At 45.5% G+C, this 17,287-nt stretch overlaps 1 protein-coding gene across 10 annotated transcripts in view; it reads right to left on the reverse strand.

Annotated features, from left to right (window-relative positions):
• Positions 1–4,457: 4,457 nt before the first annotated feature.
• KYAT3 (kynurenine aminotransferase 3) overlaps positions 4,458–17,287 on the reverse strand; it is a 597,660-nt gene continuing 584,830 nt past the window's right edge. For all 10 annotated transcript variants that reach the window (XM_069641743.1, XM_069641748.1, XM_069641750.1 and 7 more), the window contains one exon: positions 4,458–4,701. In XM_069641743.1, the coding sequence (XP_069497844.1) occupies positions 4,639–4,701 (63 nt within the window). In that variant the 3' untranslated portion in view covers positions 4,458–4,638. The remainder of the gene's footprint in view (positions 4,702–17,287) is intronic.

Here is a 17,287-nt window from a genome sequence, read left to right on the forward strand (position 1 = left end):
TTTCTGTCCCTCAATATGCGCTCTAGTGACACTCCGGTCTCACAGCCGAGGGAGGCGCTGCAGCAAAAACGAAACCAGCGCAGGAACGGTTATACGCAGCTCAATGAAAGTTTCTCAAATCATGCAGACCTTCCAAAACCCAAGGCTGGTGTTGGTTTCCAGCTCAGTACGATGCAAGAGGGTTCTCTAGCATTGATGTCATGTGTCTCGCATGAGAGTTCAGAGATTGACAGCCATCTTGTGGCTGCTCAACAGTACCCCCGAAAAGAATATCTTTCTGGTAATCGCTCACCTCCATCTCAGAACATCTGTATCACAGTTCATGTATTGAAGATATGGTGCAGACTCAAACCATTGTGAGAAAGATTGTCACTTGGGGTGCAGAGCAGACTGTGGTGGGGTGGGGAGCATGTGGTTATAATGGAATAACTGGAATAGTAAGGATGGGCCTGATGCTGCCATGACAGGGTCAGGCAACACCTAATTGGAGATATGCTCAACAGGATGGAAACAGCAAGCCATTATGCTTTTTTCCTTGAGTGAATACCAAATGATCACATAACTTAATTACGTCACAGACAACTTCACCAACTTTCAGTCAAAACTAATACATGCGTGAAGCAGAGACATATTTACAATAAGGCCGACTAGGCCCTGGCCCTGGGTGGCAGCATAACACATGAGCAGCATTTTATAGCAGTTTATTTTCAATTTACTCGTCTTCATTTTTTGAATTTGATGTTAAGTCTGGCTGATTCACAACAACGCGCAATTGATTTCGAACTGTGAGCAGCCATTCCACACTCAGACAGCTAAAGTCTTTGCTGGCCAAACTTGTATTTATGCTTGATATTTACCAAAGCTTAATTGTTATGGTAACATTTGTTTAACAAAAAATATAAAGGAAATGCTTACCAATCTCAGCGTGCATTAGGTATTTAGTGATTCAGTCATACAACTCTAACATTCATATGATGGATATAAAGTTCTTTGGTCATTCTTATTGTCCCGTATTGCTCTTTAATATGCAAAACAACCAGAACCTCATTGGTTTTATTGTTGTCACTCACCATTATCATGGCGTTCTTTCTAATCAAAACACATTAATTGCTTAACATTGTCAAGCAATATTCTTTAAGTCAAATCCACATGTTTGCAAAGGTTTGAAAAATGCGGGTCATAGGGTTTTTCCTGCCAGAAAAAAAAAGTGGTTAAACATGATGCTTCCCTCCCTGGACCCACAGGTGCAAGCATGAAATAGATCTGCAGAAGCTAAAATGGCGAAGAGTAAATAGAAATGTGAAAGTGCACCAAGAAACCTGTGAAAGGATACCCAAAGCCATAGAAGGATGAGAACAAAAACTGCGTGCCAATGGTACACTCTGTTTCACAGCTGTAAAGAAGAAAGGTCTGTGGTGTCCCGATATCCGTTTAGCCATATTTACACTAGTTTCCAAGTGCTAAGCTGATGGGTTAATTATATGTCTTTGACATTCAGCTGCACACTCCGTACTACCACGAGAGCCAACTGCAAAGCATGCCACACAATGTTTAGAAGTAACATTTACAAGAATTTAATCTTAAATCCAAGGTAGGATTTTTACTGTGAGACATTATCTCAAACGACAGCAGAAAATCTATATTCAATAACCCACAAATCTCAAACTGTTCCTACGTACTGTACAGTCCAACCAACCCTGAGGAGTGACATTTTAAATTACCATAAAAGCAAGCTGGTAAAACCCATAGCCTAAACCACATCCATGGCGTACCAAGGTCAGTGGTCGACGTGGGCGGGAGCGATTGGGAGCAGTGCTCCTCTATTTTTTTTTATTAGGTTTTACTGTTCCTATTTTATTTAGTGATTTATAAAGTGCCGAAAGCCTGCAGGCATCGGGGGGCATGAACATGGACACAAAATACAAACAATAAGGTACGAGACAAAGAGGGCCTAACCTATCCTCAGTGTGGAGAAGCCAGCTCTTACTTGAAGAGGTATGTTTTTAATCTTTTCCTAAATGCAATATAGTTGGATTCCAGTCTGATACAAAGCGGAAGGTTGTTCAATTTTTTTTTTAGCTGCTAGCCCGGGGAATGCTCTTCCCAGGCCATTAGATCGTTTATGGGATGGAACTGAGATCATACCCAATGCTTCCGATCTTAGAGCGCTTGGGTACGTGTTGGATGATTTTTCCTTGAGGTACGCCGGTGCGTTCCCATGCAGGCATTGATGTACCAGTGTCAAGGATTTGAACTGAATCCTATCCTCCACTTTCAACCAATGAAGGGCTCTATCTGCAGTGATGGGTTCACGCCTTTTTTTTCTTTTTATTGTTCTGACCACGTTATTTTCCATAACCTGGCATTTAGCTATATAATTCTTGTTGGCTCCAAGCAGTAGCGCATTCCCATAATCAAGGCGGGACAAGATTGTGGCCATGCGATGGTAGCACAGTTCTCTTTGCTCAGGAATGGCTGTATTGCTCTAAGGAGGCGAAGGTGATATAGGCAGCTCTTGTGAAGATATTGGACCTGTGGCTTCTGCACCCATTGAGGCTTCCAGGAAGGGTCCAAGGGTTTTCACTTTCCCAGACATCTGTATACGAGCGTCTTTGATGTTAAAAGCCTTGTATTCTGGTCCCAATTTGGCTCTGGCCTGGTGAGATCCAAAAATCATCTGAACCATTCGGGAATGCTTTCGTTTTAAAATTAATGTGTAGGAAGAAATTGAAACTTGCACTTCAGTGCACTGCACTAAACGTTACCATAGACGGCAGGCACATTTGTTAAGGGGTTTGTACAGTGTGTGGTGATGGGGCTTGTGGGGAGTGGGGGTAGGCCAGCAGGAGAACATAGTTCCACTACTTCTTTTCGTACACTTCGACTACTGACCAAGGTAACGTTGTTCTGGAACACCCAAACAATTACTCAGTTTTACTGTTGGAATGTTGGGTATTTTGGACAATGACAAACAGCATGTATGTAAACATTATGTACCTCTTCCTTTGATATAGAAGATGCCTGCACTATGCAGCTACGAGGGATGCCGTCACTTCCTACCTATGGATGTTCAGGGTTGCCCTTATTTATTACTCCACCGTGAAAATGCACCACCGTGAAAATGCACAGCCAGGGGTTCCAAGAACGTCTCCAACTTCTTTACTTTAGTGAGGTGTTTATGCTATGCTCAGGCAGCGTTTACAAATTTCACTTTAGATTTTACCATCTTTCAATGGCACTCCAGCCCAAGAGATTGGAGGTACATGGGCTACAGCAGGTGGTTAATTTGCACTTTTTCCATTTTGCCCCCAGCTAACACCAGAGTTGTAACCATGAGAAGGAGGTAAAGTTTTTTATTCATAATTGTTTAAGATGAGCCTGTACCATATATTTCATACCTAAACTTTACCATTTGACATGACCGGATGTAGGAATGTAGGTTGACTGAAACATTCATATTACAAACCAATCTAGGTGCTTTGCATGGGTTGACAGCAGGCAACTCACGATAAACCAGATATTAGCATTGAAACCAAAATTCCTTGTTCCAACCTTCCCTCACTTGTGTCCATTTGACAGATAGAGTAAGCGATCAGAACATAAGCTAACAGATTGTCTACTTTCAGTTAGGTCAGAAAGCAAATGGCCTCAACAAGTTCCTCTAATACACTCAACTGTAGAACACGCACCCTTCCTCAAATCCTGGGCTGCAGAGAACTGAAAACACTATCATCTAACATAACATGGACGATAACAAGACTTGAATAGTGTGGAAACAATATCTTTGTAATCCATGCAGCCTTAAAAATGATTTTGTAATGGAGTCAAAAGGTGGGACAAAAAGTGGGGTGAAAGGGCTGAAAATGGCCATGGCGGACAGAGTCTAATGAACGGGTGGCTTCGGTTGAAGTTGCTGTCTGGCAGAGGTGGAGTGAAGTTGGAGTGGGGGTGCAGGCACTTAGTTGGGCCTTGGGCAGCAGAAAGCCTAAATACGCCACTGTTCAGAAGAGCCTGCCTTATTGGCTGCCCAGCAGGACAATTAGCATATCAATGGAATCCCTAAAAAAATATTTTTACAATTTCAAAAACAAATGTAAAATACTGACTGGGGAAGAAGGGTGTGAGGTAAATTAGAAAAGGGAATTTCTGGGTGAGAAGTTAAATAGAAGTGCTATCAGTTCAGAGGGAAGGATTCATTTTTGGTTTAAATTTTAAACGACTGGTGGGGTGGTCTGTTTTCCAGGCAAATACTCATTTAGTATATATATTAAGGAATATGGATGAAGCAATAAAGCTTGGCATTCGATGGATCTGCCTCTGAATATTCAAATAACAAAGGGACAATTACTTCAAAATAAAAGTCATTTCACATTAAAATCTGATGATGAAATAAGGGGCACGCACACAGTACCGTCATCTTATTCAGACAAACGCATACTCTGAGGCTTCACACAGTGTTTAGTCCACATCAGAGGCATGCTTTATAGTAATTTAAAAACAGTAATGTTCCATTTTTGTACACACAAATATGTAACCTTTTCTTAAGTCCAAAATTCGCATTCCATGATCAAAAACATCTCAGCATTAAAACGATATTTGTGCACAAAGATATGTTCTGTAGAAAACAGTCTGACGAAGTTAGGACTTCCCGCTATTCCAGTTCTTCAAGATGGCCTCTGCTGCATCTATGGTGCTGTCTTGCTGCAGGTGGAGAAAGGCACAATAAATAACATGCATCAGATACTGCCACGAAGGCTGCCTTTTTACGATTCTATCCACCAAAAGACATATGATTTAAGCAGCAGTTAATATTCCAACACAGCTCTTGCTATTTTAACATTTTAAAATGCACAACACACAGCAGTTTGCTTATTTCCTACATTTTTCAACATTGCCTAGGGATATACACCATTGAAAAACAGTGTGGGTTTTCATAACAGCAACTTTTTCTGCATGTGTTCTATGTACTATACACCAATAAAGTTAAGACCATGAGTTAATTAAAATTAGGGGATAAATAAAGTAACGTTGCACACATTTGCCAGAGATCATCTACGGTGATTATTTCCAGCACCCATAAACTGGATACGTCAAAATAAAAAAAACTAAACGAATTCCACAGATTTACTGACCACATTAAACAAACAAAATGGTGGGGTCCATTTGGTGGTTTTACCCAGTTGATGAAGTATTCTACCAGTTGAGGCACTTATCAGGTTTGAAACCTGGTCCCCAATCTATTATGGGTGCACCAGGCAGACTTTCAACCCCACAGCCACCACTGCTACAAAGAGCAATGGGTGTCCGAGTTCTTGAAAGGATGCCCACGTTACAATCTCTTCCCACTCACAGAGCACCTCTAGCCAGGGCCAGCGCATTGAATAGCAAGGAGCCACCTAGAAGCGAAATGATAAAACAATGTCCTGAATGGCTGCTTTGGGCCAGTATTGAAGATAGATTGGGTCTAAACCAACGTTGAGACCTGTGGGTGATGCGGCCGATTCAAAAAGCGATATGTTCAAACAGTGCTCTTGGGTTCTGGATGTCACCCCAGGTTCTGGTAGGTCAAAACATTCCAAACCTGGTCATAGTGTAGGGCACAACATGAACCACTGCAGACAAAGTACTATAGCTTTTAGATTAGCGAAATGCACACTCTGAACAAACGTGACAGACTGTAACATGTGCAGGCTGGACTTTATACTATGCCAATTCATTATTCGTTGCAATAATCATCGTGCTACCCAAGCAAACGTTATTATGATCTATCTATAGCACAACGACACACAGAGATGTTGTCATTTAAGATGGCAAATAAGTAACCATTTCACGCAACAGATCTCTAGTGCTCCATTCGGACTCTCGAGGATTCCAACTTCAGCCTGCACTTGAATCATAGGAGCGTACTGATTCTTGGGTTTATGGTTAGTGAGTGAGTTGCAGAGACTAGCGTGACTGGCATGTGGATTGTTCTTCCTAGCCGGATTACGATTTAGCAACCAGTAGTAGTAGAGTTGCTTTGAGGGACATCAATATACAGTATTTTGTAAAACCACGTTCAAACGGCCGAGCACATTATCCAAAAATCTAAATTCCAAGAGATATGATAAGTAAACAATGCGCCTAGCCCACAATTTAATTGTGATCATTCCTCTTACAAAAAATATTTCCTTGTACCTGGACCATGCTGCAATCACCTATAAATGCGATCCTCCTGCTGCCCCCACCCACATTTCTCTTCACCACCACCATCAGGCATACAACACCCCTGTACCCGTCTTTGGAAAACTTTCAAACGTGGCAAACAGCTTCATTTAGGTACTCTGAATGACCGCTCTGCTGTTAAACACTCCTCTGATATCTGTTTCCTCGAAGACTTGGACCTCAACATCCTCGTCCTTTCCGTGATGTGGTTCAATGCCAGCTCTGTCACTGCTCTGGACACTCTTCTTCCTGAAGGCTATAAGATCCTCTCCAAGCCGAGGTCCACCAAGCCTGAGGGCGATGTGGCCCTTATTTTCCCTGAATGGGTCCCTGCTACTATCCTTCCCACCCAATCCTACTCTTCTTTTGAATGCCTCATCTGCAGGCTTCATGTCTCTCCTTCCCTCTAGCTTACTCTTGCCACCATCTGCAGGCCCCCTGGCCCGATCTCCCACTTCCCTTCTGAATGGACGGATCACTCCTCCTCCCTCCTGACCTCTACTACTCAGCTTCTCCTCCTCAGACTTTAACATCTACCTTGACTCTCCTGAAGTAGCTACTATACTCTTCCGCGATCTCTGTGACTCTCTCTCCCTCACCATTCTTACCCTCTGGTCTGACCCACTCTGCCAGACACACCCTGGATGCGCTCATCTCAGAAGACATCACGCTCTCTAACCCTTTCGTTACTCCCCTCTCCTGGTCTGACCATTCTCTTCTCTCTACCCACCTTGAGCTGGGCTCCCCGGCTGAGCCTCTGCCCACACTGCCAGTCTCTTTCGCCGTCATTCAACTGATTAAGCAAGTGTCAGTTGCCACTTTTGCCACCACCTTCATCCCCCCTCCAACTCCTGCTATTGGCTCCTCCACTAAGACAGCCTCACTAACATTCACCTATACATCTCCAACACGCTCAACACCCTTGACCCTGTCATGAAGATCTCCATGAAGCCTGCCTCCAAGTGCAACAACTGGTATGATTCCAAACTAGCCTCACTGAAACATAAATCACTGAAACAAGTGCAGAGCTGCAGAACGGTAATGGCAGACTTCAAGCACATCCACTGACACACTGGCCTGTCGCCTGCTCCAAAGACAATACCGTTTCTCCATCAGCTCCAAGAAGGCGGCCTACATCCAAGCCTGTATCTCTGGAGCCACCAACAACACGGCAGAATTGTTCAAAATCTGCAAGGAACTTGCAATCCTACTGCAGTTTCTGCTCCCCCTCTCCCAACCTAGGCCCTCTGTACTGCACTGGCCTCCCATTCACAACTAAAACGCAGAACATCCTGTCCTCCCTCTCCTCTACCCTCCTCCTCACTCACCCACATGTGCCCAGGCCTCCCTTGCCCCCTCCCTTCCTGCCCATAGTATCTGATGAGATCACTAAAATTGTCTGCTATATAAAGCCTCCTCCCAACAGATGCTCCCTTGCTCCTCCAGAACTTTCAATGGCAACATCTCTCTCGCTACTGCCCGAGCTAACCTCTGTAACCACTCTTTTGCCACTCACTCCTTTCCCCCACACCTCAAGCACTCCCTTGTGCACCCTCTCCTAAAAAAGCCTTCTGCTGGCCCTTCCTGTCCAGCTAACTATTGCCCTATCTCCACTACCCCCTTCCTTGGCAAACTCCTAATTGACCAGCCACAACAATCTTGCGGGCTGTCTCTATGACCACCAGTCTGGCTTTAGCACATCCAGAGGCACAGAAACTGCTCTCCTGAACACCCCTGAAGACCTGCTCTCTACCCTTGATTCCAATTCGCCTTCCACTCTCATTCTCCTTGATCTTTCCTCTGCCTTCGACACAGTCAATCATTCCGTCCTCAAAACGGCTCAGCAATGCCCTCTGCATCACGGATCAGGCACTGCACTGAATGACATCCTACCCATCTAATCGTCCTTCGCAGGTTCAATGGGCCCTTTCCTCTCGCCCACCTCACTCTCTGCCTGCAGCGTTCCTCAGGGCTCTATCCTATTACTGTGGCTCTTCAACATCTATCTCGCCCCTCTTGCCCACTTGATCTCATTTCCAGTGCTATGCTGATGACATAGCTCTCCTTCAAGCTTCCCTCCACTTCCTCCGTCCCTTCCTCTCTCATTCCCGACTGACTGCTAACGATCTCTGTCTTAATGCCAGTAAGACACATTTATCTCATTGGGACCCTGCTCCCTCCATCCCCCCTTCTCTCTGGCCGCCCTCCTGGGATCCTCTGCCCTCATCATCCTGCAAGGCCAAAAACCTTTGACTTCTCGCTTTCCTTCTCCCCTCATATCATGGACCTTGCCAAGAAGGCCCACTTTCAGTTTAGAGGCATTCACCCATTCCTCGCCTTCCCCCAGAAACTCAATGTCTCTAGAGTTCTGGTCTTCTCCAGGCTTGACTAGTTTAACAGCCTCTTCCTCAACATTCCACTTTCCTCTCTTCGCCCCCTTCAACTAATCCAGAATAGGACTGCAAGACTTATCCTTGGCCTAAGAATCAGGGACTGCATCCCTCCAGCCCCAAAATATCTCCACTGGTTCCCAGTTCTGCAAGGATCAAATTCGAGACCCTCTACATCATCCACAAGGTTTTCTGGGGCCTGGGACCTCGCTATATCCAACTCTCTCTTTCAAAATACCTCCCTGCTCAAGCTCTTCGGTCCTCTAGCTCAAACTCTCTGCAGGTCAGACGTTTCTCCAAGCAGAGAGTGAGGGTAGATCTTTCTCTTCAGCAGGTGCCTTCCTCTGGAATAGCCTCCCTACCCCTCTCAGACTTGAGCCCGAACTCATGTTCCAGAAGCTTCTTAAGACCCTGCTTTTCTCTACTTCCTTCCACCTCTTCCCTTGCTTTCTCATGTGGCGGGATTCATTTCCCTAGCTTTCTTTATAATTCTTAGGTCAAAGGCTTTCGACTGTATGGGGATTTTGCTTGACCTCCTGTCTGACCACTTTGACTCATCTTGGCAGCACTCCTACGGCCTTCTGGTATCTGTAGTTTTACTTGGACATGATCGACCAGAGTCTCTCAAGTTAGCACCCACGTGGTGCCAGTTCCCCTCTGCAGCTGGTCTCCCCTTTAACACTTTTACAGTTCTTTGAACTTGGTTTAAGTTGCCACTTTGCTACATTCATTCACCACAGCCTAGCTCTTTTCGGTTCTCCCCTTGACTCACTGGTTGTGATGAACCGCTTGGCTTTCCTCGACTAGAGTCAAGGCTGGTACCACGGTAGCAGGAGTTTCCCTTGCTCCCGCTTATCAGCATCGACACGCTCTGTGTACCATTGACATCTGTTGCAGCACACTTGGGCTATTGTACTCGTTCTTACGATTCCCTCTGCGGAGGTTTCGCGGGTCTGCCTCTAAAAGGGCAAGGGCGTGTCCCTCCTTGTCAGCCTCTCGATATTCGCAGCCTTTCTCCTCCTCTTGAACTTCTGGGTCTGGATAGCTGTCTCGTCATGCAGTCTGCCTTGCTCGTACTGTGCTCTCTTGCTTTATCCCTATGGGGAAGGGAAAGGGCCGTCAGGTGTGTGTGTGATTCTAATCAATTGCCCGACGGTCGTATTGGGACATGTCAGGTAAACAGCTCTGGTGTTAGTCCATTCTCTTGTGTGTCGTGCGAAAGTGTTCGTGTCGGAAAAAGGGCCAGGGGGGTTAGTGGTTTTGAATGTCCTACGCAGTAGGATAGGGAAAAGGTGTTGAACGAAGGGGCATACCGCGACTCACCCATCCGGTGTCCCACTCCCAGAAGACCCCACTCCAGGTGATCCTCACTGGTCCACCCCCAGGAACTGGATCCAATACCTATGGCTGTGTCCTGGGAACCTGGATGACAGATCCCTGGGTATTAGCCAGTGAGACACCTTTAGATTTCTCACACTGTATGGTTCTCACTCTTCTTATGACTTTGGCACTCACTTGGATGAGTATGCGTAGTCCCTGTACGAGTCTCACTCTTCTTGGGAATTCGCCATTCACTGGAACGAATATGATCATTCCAATTTTTACATTTGGTTTTACAAAACTCTTGGATACAACTGGATCACCGGTTGGTGTGCTTCCTCGCTTCTACCACAGGATGTCTTCTCCGCCTTCTTCCATTCTCTTTGGTGATAATCTTATGTGTCTGTGTGGTATCGGCAACTGCAGGGTTTGTCCGTCTCTCTCCGCTCAAGCCACCACCACCATTCTCTCTTAGTTCCCTCCTGGGATTCGGTTTGAATACTAGCCCTCTTGAAGTCTGTTCCTGGTGGGCTTGCCTTCAGGCATGTTAGGGTGGGGCTCCTTCTCAGCCCATGTCGAAGGCCCCTCCAGGGACTCTCAGCCTCTTGGTAGGCTTCCTCCACTCTGCTCTCCAGACCGTGCACTTCGGGCACTTTGTCTCGGTTGTGGCTTGCTGCCGTGTGAACCAGCATTCTCCCCTAGTTGCCAGCTTCTTCTTTCCAGCCGGTTTGGAACTCCCAGGTCTCGCTCTGGTCCTTCCTTTGTGTTGGAGTTGTGTTCTTCATAACTCCTTTTGTTTTGGTCTCATTGATTGACAGACAGGTATTCTTTATCGCTCCGATGCGCTTACTCTTCACAGTACCAGGCTGGTATTTTTCTTCTGGTATTGCATCACAATAACATTTATATTATTTATTTATTGTGCATTTGCAGGTGCTTATACATCAAGTAAATTTGTTTCAAAGCGCCCACAAGGCAACCGGGAGTGAACATGGGTGTGAAAAGGAAATATAACAATGAAAGATAGAGGCAGACCTACCAGGCCTTGTGAGCATTCTGAACATATGTAAAAAGAGTCCGATTGTCAAATAATAAAATGATATTGTCTTTATGAGGGATCAGTAATGTGAGGCGGACAACTGCTTGTAGCTTTCTCAAAATATGCCATTTTTATTAAAGAAATTATTTAAAGAAAATACCTTGCTTGCCCTACTCTACAGAGAAATTCCCTACCTACTCTAGAGGCCAAAGGAACATTCTCTAGCATGGGTAAACTGGCCCTCACACTAAACAACAAACATAAAAGAAATGATATATCAACATACTATAATAAACAATACCAACAGAATATCTGAGTGGCGTACTTCTGTCCTGGGTACAATCCCTTCCCCCGGATTCAAGTCAACTCCAAAGATTCAACAAAAGAAAAGAAAGGTTTGAACCTGATCTTGCAAGTTCAAAGTCAAAGAAAAAACAAAAGTTCAACAAACACACATCCACTTGTAACCATTTTTTTGTTCCTGGATGAAAAGATCCATTTCCAACTTCTGGAAAAGAAATAGCGCCAATGGTGATCCTGGTTATGATGATAATAATTTGTCTCTTCTTCAAGATAATTATCCACAGTTCAACAGACAGTGTAATAGTCTCCAAATGTCAATAATGTACAATTCGTTAAGACTTCTTCAGTTCCAACTTTTCATTTGGTATATTTATGAGGATGCTTTCTATGTTGTGCTGCTTCTGTGTTCAACAACCAGACTTCTACTGTTGGTATTTTGAGAACAGTCACCTTTGTCCCACAGTACGTCACTGCTTCTAAACCACTTCAATGTGACAGCTTTATACACCACCCCAGTTTAAGTATTACTACTACTGCTCAGTATTTTGGAATAGTCAGGCTTAGACAAGACACTTCAACCTCTTCAGGTAGGCAAGGAACTCTTCCTTTTAATGTCTTTCTTAAAAGGGGCAGCCTCTTTGCCTCTTCAGTCTGTCGAACTACCACAAGACCAACCTGCTTCTGCTCACAAGACTCTCTCCTTTCTAGCTTTAGCAGTCTTTCGCACAGCATGTTGTATTCTACTTCAGAGTACTCTTCACAAGCATTTGGTTCCCCTTCCCCAGCTTTGTTCCCACCTTTATGCCAATTAGCAATCCAAGCAATTACCTAGAACCTTATGTGCCACTCTTTCAGCTTCAGGTAATAATGGTGTACTTGTTTCTTTTACCACTTGATTGTTAACAACTTCACAGTGTAGTTAGATGACTAACTCTTGACAAGAAAAGTTTCACTATAAAAAGGAGACACATCTTTACTTGGGCAATGCTTGTCCTTAATGCTTTAGACTCTTTACTTATCTGAAATAGAAAGACTGTCCCTTCTGGATACTGTATAGAGTTCAGTCTTTCAAGTGAAAGCACAATTAGGAACACACAACCTATCTATAAGATAGAATTCAAAGTTTAAAGAATGAAGAATTGTATTCCCATGTAATGGTAAAGGATACAACTCTACCTTCAATTGGAAAACATAATTGGGTACACACAACCTTCTTTTGAGGGAGTTTTCACTCTCTGTACTTGCAACTCATATACTGTCAATGGTAGGAATCCAGTATGGGTCCTCAATTAAGGACATATGACCAATCCGCTAGTCAGCAACAAGTATTAAAGTGTTCAGCAATGGATTTACATGACTTCTTTCTCACGCGAATGTTAAAGCTTTCACGATAAGCGTACGAGTTACAAGTCCATTGTTTAAGAAACATGTCAAACAACTTTTACTCACTTTCACCCACACACAAGTCACTTAGGAACTGGTTACAGTTACCGACAAGGCTTTTGCAGTTTATCTGAACGCTCTGCTTCACACACCATCTTCAATAACACTGGTTCTTTGGGTGGCACTGCTTTCTCAACTTCCTCCGCCTCAGCTATTACTTATGGCAGCTGGGGACCCACACCGTTCTCAAGCACGGGTGTCTTCGGTCTGGCAACTTGATGTGGGAGTTTCCTTTCCCCCCCCCCCCCCCCCCCCCAAGACCCTTGGCTTGCCTTCTGCTTCTGGCCTTAGTCTCCTGCACAGTAACGGCTCTGCAATCACTGCAATATGGCCCACATGTGGACAACACAGCCTCCAGCATATCTTCCTCTGCGCAGCCTCTACATGTAAGAGTTTGGGAGAACAGACTCTCAGAGCTTGAAGGTGAAATCTGCCATCTCCACGCTCCGGTGTGCCTTCTATTCTTCAACTTTCTTGTGATTTGCCAACCTCGTGCTTCTCCTCTACTACTGCTGCTGCTACAGCCAGCCTTCCAGCCCTCGTACCAGCTCCTTCTACTCCTTGCCTGTTGGGGCCTTTTATGTCTCACAGGTTCAATGACAGGATTCAGGTGTAGGCTATTAGCCTTAATTGCCCAACTACTGCAATGGCTACTAGGCATAGTTGTCTTCCTACTACATGGGCATGCCCCTTCATTCCTCTTCCTCATCCTCATCTCAGTACCTCTATCATTCTGAGAATTGTAGTAACTTCCACTAAAGTTAGGTTTTTCAATTTCTATATTATTTATAAGGGTAGATTTAATTTGCCTTAAGGCTTTGTTTTTTTAAAAATTTTTACGGAGGAGCTATTAGAATTAGCTATAATAGAGGAAGGTGGTTTAGTGAAGAATTTCCATAATCCTTTACATTGTACCTTTAGGTTTGAGGAAGGTATTTAGTCTGGGATACCAAAAAAGGATCCTTCTTTCAGTATAGTTTGTTCTGACTTTATAACCTTGGGATGCACAACCTTATGATAATAAGCCATAACCTCTTCAGGCACAGTGGTAAGAATCTTCTGGTCAGAGGAAAAATACCATGTCTCATCCCACGGAATCTCCTCACCACCCTGGGCCCTGTCTCCTCCCAGGCGATACTCCCACAGGACACCACCCCCAGAGTTGGGATCAGGAAGCATCTGCCTTCCCCTGGCCACATGGGAGGAGACTTTAGGCAGGGGTGCAGCAAGGGATCCATAGGATTCTTCACAGAGGTGAATGAAAAGGGAGCACCTCATTGGAAAAGGAGTTGTTCTCCTCAAGAGGGGAGTCTCTCCCTGTGACAGCCGGTAATTGCCACCCATAGGGGGAATGCTGCGTGGCAGGCTCACCGCCCTAGCCGCACAGGAAGGGGCTCCACCCTTAGAGAATGTCAATGAATCCCTCAATTCGTCACAGTATAATCATTATCAAAACTAGACTTTTCCAAACCTGCAAGTGGCGGCAGCCCCAAGCAGCAGCCTACTGTGATTGGGACATGGATGCTGTCAAATATTGCCATGGCTTCTGCTCGTCTCAAGTGTGGGGCTAGGGAACCAAGACAATAAGGTCAGGCCAGATACTTAGCTGATGTCTGAATGCCTTGATGAAATGCACATCCGAGTAGAATCCCAGGAAGATCATCAGCGATTTGACAAGTTTGAAAGGATTGGGAGGTTGAAGTTTATGCAGCTTGTAAACTCTCAATTTCCTTTTTAACTGGAGAGTCTGCATCTGTACTTGTTCATTAGTTTAGCTTGGTGCCAGTCCCTGTGAGAAAAAAATGCTAAACTGAAGCGGACAGCACAGAACATCTGCCTGACTGCATTATGACAAGACTGATCAGATAGAGAGGCTCTGCTGGTGTGCTTCAAAATAGATCGGGTCCAACCAAGTAATTAGCAATCAGAGTCCTAGTCATAGCAAGCAGAGTCTGCTTGCAAGTCTCTAGGACCCTCTGCCTCCAGGGAAAATCTTGCTTCTTGTTCCTGTCCAGGCACAGCATAAAGAGGCAGGAGATGTAAATAACTTTAGCAATGGTACCAGATTCTGAGGCATGTTGGTACAAAAGTAACAAAGAACTGAGAAAATTATAGGGCTCTAAAAAAGCCCTGGTCTTAACTGAAATGCAAGCAGATCTGATGTTTGTTCTGCATTTGATAGCTCTGGAGAGGTATCTGCACATTAGTAAACCACAGTAGTTTCTGTAACACTGGGATTGTACCGAACATTGTGGGTTTCACAATATCGGGACCAGTTATCCTGCTCCACTAATCGGAAGATGGTACATCTCTACCATTGATTTCTAGGAGAGGACAACTAACAATTGAGGGAATCCAAGGCCCAAAATGCCCTTGTTATGTGATGAACTATCCAATTTCACCAAGAGAATGGACCACAGAGTAAGACAATAACTAATTGGGTACCTGGGCAGCCGCATTGCCTGCTGCTATCCTAAGTAAATAAGTCTGACAATGTGTAGTGTGGGCTCAGGACATGCAAAACAAAGAAATTATGCACATTCCAAATGGCTGCCAGGGCATGTATAACTTTCCACATCTCCCAATATGGCAAGGTCAATGTACGATAGATTATGCAAAAGACTGGGCCTCAAGAGAAGGTAGCGATTGATCCAAAGCCAGTAGATTAAAAGGACCTTACGAATCAATGACTGATACGAAGGAAATAAAAATGAGAGACCAAAGACAGCGGGAAATCTGTCCAGGGAAGGGAGGAAAGACATTAGGCTACACTAGCGTGGGGTGAGCATTTCTGGAATGGGAAGAGGAGAAACTGATGGAAAGAGTCCCTGTTGATTCCTTCCTCACTGGGCATGAAACTCCTGGTGACAAGAGCCATGGATTCAGTATTTCAGGTGGGACTGACACCAAGAGGCTGAAGACAGCCTTGGTCAAAGAACAACATGTTCAATGTTCAAACCCAGAGACAGGATTGGGTCACTAAGGCGGCTGCATTTTTTTTTTTAAACTTCTTTTTATTAATTTAGCGTGGCAGCAAAACATGGGCGAACAGCGCCAGGAGAATACAGTGCAAGCTAATTATATGCAAGACAGACATACAGCAGTTACATTACGATATAAACGTAAACATTAGGCATTTTTGAGGACATGAGCGAAATGGCCGGGTGTTATGTGAGGGGTGAGGCCCCGCGAAGTCGAGGAGAAGCTGCTGGGGAGGATGTGTCCGATGTCGTACTCAGATCCGACATGTAGGATCGGAATCTAAGCCAGATATTCCTGGGTCTGGAGTGGGTAGGCTGTAGGTGAGACCAGGCTTCCTCTGTGTCAGAGGCCCATGTGACCGCCCTTAGCCATTGGGCATGTGTGGGAGGTGAGGGGCGAAGCCAGCGAAGTAGGATGGAACGTACTGCGAGAAGCATGCAGAGGCCGGCAAGTTTCCTGGGATTCCGGGGGAGGCCTGGGAGGTCGTGAAAGAGACAGACCATCGGGGAGGGACTGATGGGGTGGTCGAGCATAGCAGTCATCGTCGAGCAAACTGCCTCCCAAAACTGTGAGATGCGGGGACAGGACCAAATCATGTGGATGTAATCAGCTGAGTCTTGACCGCATCTGGGGCAGCTAGACGGGTTAACATTGGATATGCGGTGCAGTCTGATCGGGGTAAAGTGAAACCTGTGTAAAACTTTAAACTGAATCAGCTTGAAACGAGAGTTGAAAGACACACGGTGTATGCGGTCACAGAGGTGCGCCCAGCGCTCGTCGGACATTTCAACACCCAGGTCCGCCTCCCATGCTCGCTTCAGTTTGGAGAAATCTGGGATGGATCTTGACTGCAGCATAGTGTATAATCTGGATATTTTACCTCTAGTGGGTGAGGGGGAGGTGAGTTCCTCAATAATAGGGTCGTCAGGTGGTATTGCTGGAAACATCTGGTAGTGGCGTTTGAGGAACCTGCGAAGGGATGAGTATTGGAGCCATACGCACTGGCCAGTTCTCAAGGGCAATGGGAGGTCGGGCCATTCAATAAATACACCCTGGTCAAACACATCGCGCATCAGCTCGTATCCCGCCCCGGCCCAGCGTCGAACCATAGCAGGTGATACCCGTAGGACCCCCGGGGAAGAAGTTCCAGAGAGGGAGGTTGCCGTGGAAGGTATAAACAGTGCCAGACAGCTTCCACGTTTTGGCTCATGCCAAGGATGTGCAGGCGACTGGGCTCTGTGAGTCCAGCGCCAGGGGGACGGGCTGTATCACCAAGGAGCGGATATCGCAGTCGCAGACCGCAAGCTTCTCGAGCTTGACGTGTGGGGGGGGGGGGGGGGGGGGGAGTCCTCTATGCTGAACCAGTGTGATGCGTATTGAATTTGGGATACCAGCCAGTATTTCAGGAAATCAGGAGCTCCAAAGCCCCCGTATATCATAGGGGTGGACAAGGTTTCGAGTTTAAGACGAACCGCGCCCGAGTGCCAGAGAAATGTGTTGATTGTACGAGTCAATTCGCTGAAGTCCCCTCCTGGCCACACGGGAATGTTGGTGAACCTGTATAATAGCTGGGGCAACACCACCATTTTCAGTAGGCCTATTCTGC

This window comes from Ambystoma mexicanum, chromosome 1q (assembly GCF_040938575.1).
Source record: "Ambystoma mexicanum isolate Mex_15411 chromosome 1q, UKY_AmexF1_1, whole genome shotgun sequence".
Taxonomy (NCBI): domain Eukaryota; kingdom Metazoa; phylum Chordata; class Amphibia; order Caudata; family Ambystomatidae; genus Ambystoma; species Ambystoma mexicanum.